The sequence below is a fragment of the Anomaloglossus baeobatrachus genome, chromosome 8 (assembly GCF_048569485.1).
Source record: "Anomaloglossus baeobatrachus isolate aAnoBae1 chromosome 8, aAnoBae1.hap1, whole genome shotgun sequence".
Taxonomy (NCBI): domain Eukaryota; kingdom Metazoa; phylum Chordata; class Amphibia; order Anura; family Aromobatidae; genus Anomaloglossus; species Anomaloglossus baeobatrachus.
The window spans coordinates 155,112,568-155,118,567 of NC_134360.1; the positions used below are offsets into that span (position 1 = coordinate 155,112,568).

Genomic DNA, 6,000 nt, shown 5'->3' on the forward strand with positions numbered 1-6,000 from the left:
TTTTGCGATCGTTTTAGGTCGCACATAAGTGTCACACACTGCGATATCGTTAATGACACCGGATGTGCGTCACAAACAACGTGACCCCGACGATAATTCATTAACGATATCGTAGTGTGTAAAGCCCGCTATACAGTATAAGAGGCTGTAAGTTTATGAGACCCCCAGTAAGTCTGTACATTGTAGTCTATACATGAACCGTGAAATATGGTCAACTGAACCTCGACTAAAAGATACTAATATGTAGAAATATCATTAAAATAGCACCCGCCCCCATCGTACATGCGATATCTGGTGCTTGATGCCGTAGCGAACATTATCGCTATGGCAGCTTCACACGCACATACCTGTTCGGCGACGTCGCTGTGACCGCCGAACAATCCCTCTTTCAAGGGGGAGGTGCGTTCGCTGTCACAGCGACGTCACCGTGACGTCACTAAGCGGCCGGCCAATAGAAGCGGAGGGGCAGAGATGAGCGGTACATAAAATCCTGCCCACCTTCTCCCTTCCGCATTGCCGGTGGACGCAGGTAAGGAGATGTTTGTCGTTCCTGCGGTTTCACACACAGCGATGTGTGGTGCTGCAGGAACGACAAACAACATCGTATCTGCAGCAGTAATGACATTATGGAAATGAACGACGTGACACAGATCAGCGATTTTTTACGTTTTTGCGCTCGTTCATCGTCGCAGCTAGGATTTACGCATTGCGATATCGCTACCGGCGCCGGTTGTGCGTCACTAACGACATGACCCCGACGATATATCGGTAGCGATGTCGCAACGTGTAAAGCCCGCCTAAATATCTCGTAGGAAACTTCAGTTTGTAAGTTTAAGTGTTTAATCCAGGATTTAAGTGGGTAATCATAAAAATTAAGTAACAGCTGGAAATATGCTAAGCTAGGAAAATATGGGCACTATGGGGACGAAATACAGTAAAAAGTAAAAAAAAAATACATAACACCAAAGTACAAATCACCTACCTTTTGACCCGTTGAAAATAAAACAATTAAAAAAAAATAAAAATTCACCGGTAAACCTCTTTGGGACAGCTGGAGAAAGCCATGTACAGTACTTGGTTTTCTAAAGCAGTACCATAGACAATGAAAGGAACAATGGCGGGCATGCATGGCCATCAACACATTCTGACGGTATTTCAGAGTCCTAAACATCATAGGTCGAAACACCACTAATCTGCAAGCTATCAGCTATCCTGTGTACTGTGGATAGGGGTTAACGTGCAATGTTGGACATAACCCATTATACAATATATATGCAATGACATGAAAATCACAGACAGAAAAATCTCTTTTTAGTTGAATATAAAGACAGAGTAACTGATGAAGAGTAAAATATTCATGAATGGCTGTGACTTTGTGATGTTGTTAGTTGAGAGCTAAAGTCTTTGTTACTAAACAGTGACCCAAATATTTTGGTAGCTTAACAAAGATATTAAAATATATATTTAAGTGGAATTTTTATAGGTATTTTAATTTTAGCATTCACAAAATTCTAGGTATTATTTTAGACCTTTTCTTACATAATATCTTAATAATATTATCTTTATGTATCTTTCTTACCTGTTTGAAATCCATAGCTGCCGCTGACTTTACTGCAGTAGGGTCCGATAACTGTGACTGACATAGAGTACAGACTGCCACAAATGAGGTCCTGCGTTTCACATGAGGAATTGGAGGAATGACAAATGTATATGTCTCCATTAGTGCCGGCCACCTCTACGGTGTAATTCACAGCGCCTTGTGCTGCTCCCCAGACCAGTGCAACCAGATCAGAAGTAATATGAGCTTGCAAATTCAACGGAGAACATGGGCCTGAAAGATGAAAAAACATATAATTTATCAATATAAATTGTATATAACTCAATCTAATGTAACACATTGTAAATTCATAGTGAGGTCTGGATCTATCTGTCTTTTTCACAGAGATTTCTCCGATATTGATCTGATTCTGACATCAAAATCGCCAATGCAAGTCTATGGGTCCATGAAGAATACCACCGCTAACATGCCAACAATGTGCTGTACAGTTTTCACAGATAGTTTGAAATTAGAAGCTTGAGAAACCTTCATTTAGAAAGTCTGATGAAACTCTGACCGAGCGCTGATGAAAATCTTGATCAAAAACAATGATGAAACTCGGACGATTTCTGTATACAAAAATAATCACCAAAGTCTGAATAACGCCTAAATTATATTTCTTCCAAAACAGCCAATGGCTTTATTTTCCGTAGTTTAATTTTTTTTTTGTCTGATCATAACTCTGATCCAGGTTGTTTTTTTCAAGGCTAGCAGAACAAAATCTGATGTTCCTTGGATAGAAAAGTATAAAACAAAAATAAAAGCACAAAAAAATATAGGTAATGAACCTGACCCACTGTCCAAAGCCTAATGTAAAAAAAGATGCACATTATTCATAATTTGTGCAAAAATTAAATTAGGGGTTTGAACTCAGGATTAGGGATGTGGACCCGGACTTGACCTGAACTTGGCCCCAAACCCAAATGGAGACCCGAACTTCTGCGCTGTAAAATGGTCGTAGTAATTCTCTCTGCAGGCTTTCAACAAACTTTGTTAGCATACAGTGTCTGAATTTGGACACACACTTTTTTTTACACGTCTGTGCTCGGGTTGGAACTCCGAACACAATGTGTTTGGTACAAATCACGAACTTTACCGTTGAGGTTTACTCTACTCAGTATAGATTCAGTGATTACGCTGTCCATGTGTCAAACACATAGACTAAAGGCTGCTTTACACGTTACAATTAATCCTGCGATCGCATTTGCGATCGCACCCGCCCCCATCGTTTGTGCGACACGGGCAATTTGTTGCCCGTGTCGCACAATGCTGTAAACTCCCGTCACACGTACTTACCTTCCAAGCGACCTCGCTGTGGGCGGCGAACATCCACTTACTGAAGGGGGAGGGACGTTCAGCGTCACAGCGACATCACACAGCAGCCGCCCAATAGAAGCGGAGGGGCGGAGATGAGCGGGACGTAAACATCCCACCCACCTCCTTCTTTCAGCATTTCCAGTGGCTGCAGGTAAGCTGCAGTTCATCGTTCCCGGGGTGTCACATGGAGTGATGTGTGCTGCCCCAGGTACGATGAACAACAGGACGTGCGATTTTTAGAAAATGAGCAACGTGTCAGCAATGAACGAGAAGGTGAGTATTTCTGCTCGTTCATAGCTGTCACACACTACGATATCACTAACGATGCCGGATGTACGTCACTTACGACATGACCCCGCCGACATCTCGTTAGATATATCGTAGCGTGTAAAGCCCGCTTTAGGGGTGCTTCACACATAGCGAGATCGCTACCGAAATCGCTGCTACGGCACGGTTTTGGTGACGCAACAGTGACCTCATTAGCGATCTCGCTGTGTGTGACACTGAGCAGCGATCTGGCCCCTGCTGCGAGATCGCTGCTCGTTACACACAGCCCTGGTTCGTTTTCTTCAAAGGCGCTCTCCCGCTGTGACACACAGATCGCTGTGTGTGACAGCGAGAGAGCGACGAAATGAAGCGAGCAGGGAGCAGGAGCCGGCATCTGGCAGCTGCGGTAAGCTGTAACCAGGGTAAACATCGGGTAACCAAGGTGGTTACTCGATATTTACCTTAGTTACCAGCCTCCGCAGCTCTCACGCTGCCTGTGCTGCCGGCTCCGGCTCTCTGCACATGTAGCTGCAGTACACATCGGGTTAATTAACCCGATGTGTACTGTAGCTAGGAGAGCAAGGAGCCAGCGCTAAGCAGTGTGCGCGGCTCCCTGCTCTCGCGGTTATGATCGCTGCTTCGGCTGCTGTGTTTGACAGCTAAGCAGCGATCATAACAGCGACTTACAAGGTCGCTGTTACGTCACAGAACATGGTGACGTAACAGCGACCTCGTTGTCGCTGTCGCTTAGTGTGAACCAGCCCTTACTGTATGCAAGTTAATAGGGTTGTCCAGATGAAAGGTTTTGCACATGAACTGATGGTCTGCAAGTCCAAAAATCACACTGCTCTACTCTGATCCGTTTTTGTTTGGATCACACGTGCCCATTATTCTATACCATATAGACACATCATAGAAAAAAATATCTGACCTTTTAAAATTTTTACATTACTGATGTATAAAAATTAATGTTATATGGATGTCAAAAATGGACATATGTGTGACAATTGGAGGACATATGGATGGCAACGCGTGTCACTTTATCAGCTAATAACTCTGGAACGGATCCCAGTAATACTGAGATATTAGTGGTAATACATGCTCCATATTATTTGACATTATTTATAACAATATCAAAAAATTTGGTAGAAAATGTGAAAATGTTACAATTTTCAAACTTTGAATTTGTATGCTCTTCAACCAGGTAGTTCCACCACACAATATAGTTAATAAATAACATTTCCCACATGTCTACTTTACATCAGCACCATTTTTGAAACATAGTTTTTTTGTTAGGAAATTAGCAGTTGTGACTGCTGTCGGCACGGAGCTGACACCGGCTCATGATGTACCATGTACGTCATTGGTCGTTAAGGGGTTAATTGAGATGTTTAGGTCTTTTTTTCTTGTACGTGAAAAATAGACCAATTTCCATTAGTGGGCTGGATCAGATTTTCATTAGTATTTCTTCTGTTTGTTAGGTTTTACTATCAGTGATTCATCATTTTTCACACAAGCAAAAAAAACCCAATGGAGATTGCTCAAACTCCTCTGAGCAAACAGTTAGTGAAAAGTGATCAGCATTAGGCCTCTTTCACACATCAGTGACTCTGGTACGTATATGGCTAGGTTCGCACACTGCGTCTTTTTGACGCTGCGTTTTTGTGCGTTTTTGGCCGCTAAAAACGCACAAAAACGCACCTGCGTCGAAAAAACGCATAAAAAAACGCACGCGTCTTTACCGCGATTTGGTGCGTTTTTGGCTGCGTTTTGCTGCGTTTTTGATCTCTGCGTTTTGCTGCCTTTTTCAAATGCATTGCATGGGGGGAAAACGCAGAAAAACGCAGGAAAGAACTGACATGTCCATTTTTTTTTAACTCAAAAACGCAGGTATAAAAAACAGATATGTGCGGACAGCAAAAATGAAAACTCATAGACTTTGCTGGGGAAGCAAAGTCCTGCAGTTTTGAGGCCAAAAACGCACCCGAAAAACGCGCAAAAACGCCGCGAAAAACGCACTGTGCGCACATAGCCTATCACAGTTTTTATATGTACCAGAATCACGGACATACGCAGACCCATTAAAATCAATGGGCCTGCACACACATCAGTGATTTTTCACTGACTGTGTTTCCATGCGGTGTACACACTTGTCCATGTCCTCCGCACAGAGACATGTCTGTTTTTTTTCTGGCATCACTCCTGTTCAACAGACCATGCTATGGTGTGATCCGGTAAACACATACCAGAAAAACAAGTACATTGAAAATAAAAAGCTTTTTAAACTTACTCGTTTCCAGCGACACTGTCTTCGGCCGCTGCTGTCTGCTGCTTCCAGGCTGGTTCATTATTCTTATGCATATGCATTTATGCACTGCACAGCCGACCCAGAAGTAGCTGTAGCAGTGAGAGATACAGCAGCCAGACACAGCAACCGGGAGACTTCAGAACCATGGACAGCAGGAGAGGGGGCAGGAGAGTTTATCTCCATGTGCTTTCACGGATCACGGATAGCACATGTAGAACCAACGTGTGCCGTGAATCCCGGTATATGTTAGAGAAAAAGTCTGTGTTTTTCACTGACGTGTGAAACAGGCCTTAGACTGCAACTAAGATGCCGACAGTGCACTGTCCAGTTTTTCATGGCCCCCCAGATTTGTATTAGTATCAAAAAAGGACTTTTCCATTTTTCTTTTGTGTATATTAAGTCAGCAAAAAAATATAGTCATGTAAACAGCTCCATACACTATTGTAGCTTAGTGTTCTACCGGTGAAAAGCACAAATAAAACTCACATGAAAACAGGCATCTAAATGAGGT

The 6,000-nt window shown here is 42.9% G+C and overlaps 1 protein-coding gene across 1 annotated transcript in view; it reads right to left on the reverse strand.

The window, feature by feature from the left end:
* The window catches only part of LOC142250055 (fibronectin type III domain-containing protein 7-like), a 49,868-nt gene extending 44,339 nt beyond the window's left edge, over positions 1-5,529 (reverse strand). Inside the window, exons 1-2 of the mRNA XM_075322117.1 lie at positions 5,472-5,529; positions 1,580-1,831 (exon numbers count right to left, since the gene is read on the reverse strand). Of these exons, the coding sequence (XP_075178232.1) occupies positions 1,580-1,831; positions 5,472-5,529 (310 nt within the window). The remainder of the gene's footprint in view (positions 1-1,579; positions 1,832-5,471) is intronic.
* Between the last annotated feature and the right edge of the window lie 471 nt (positions 5,530-6,000).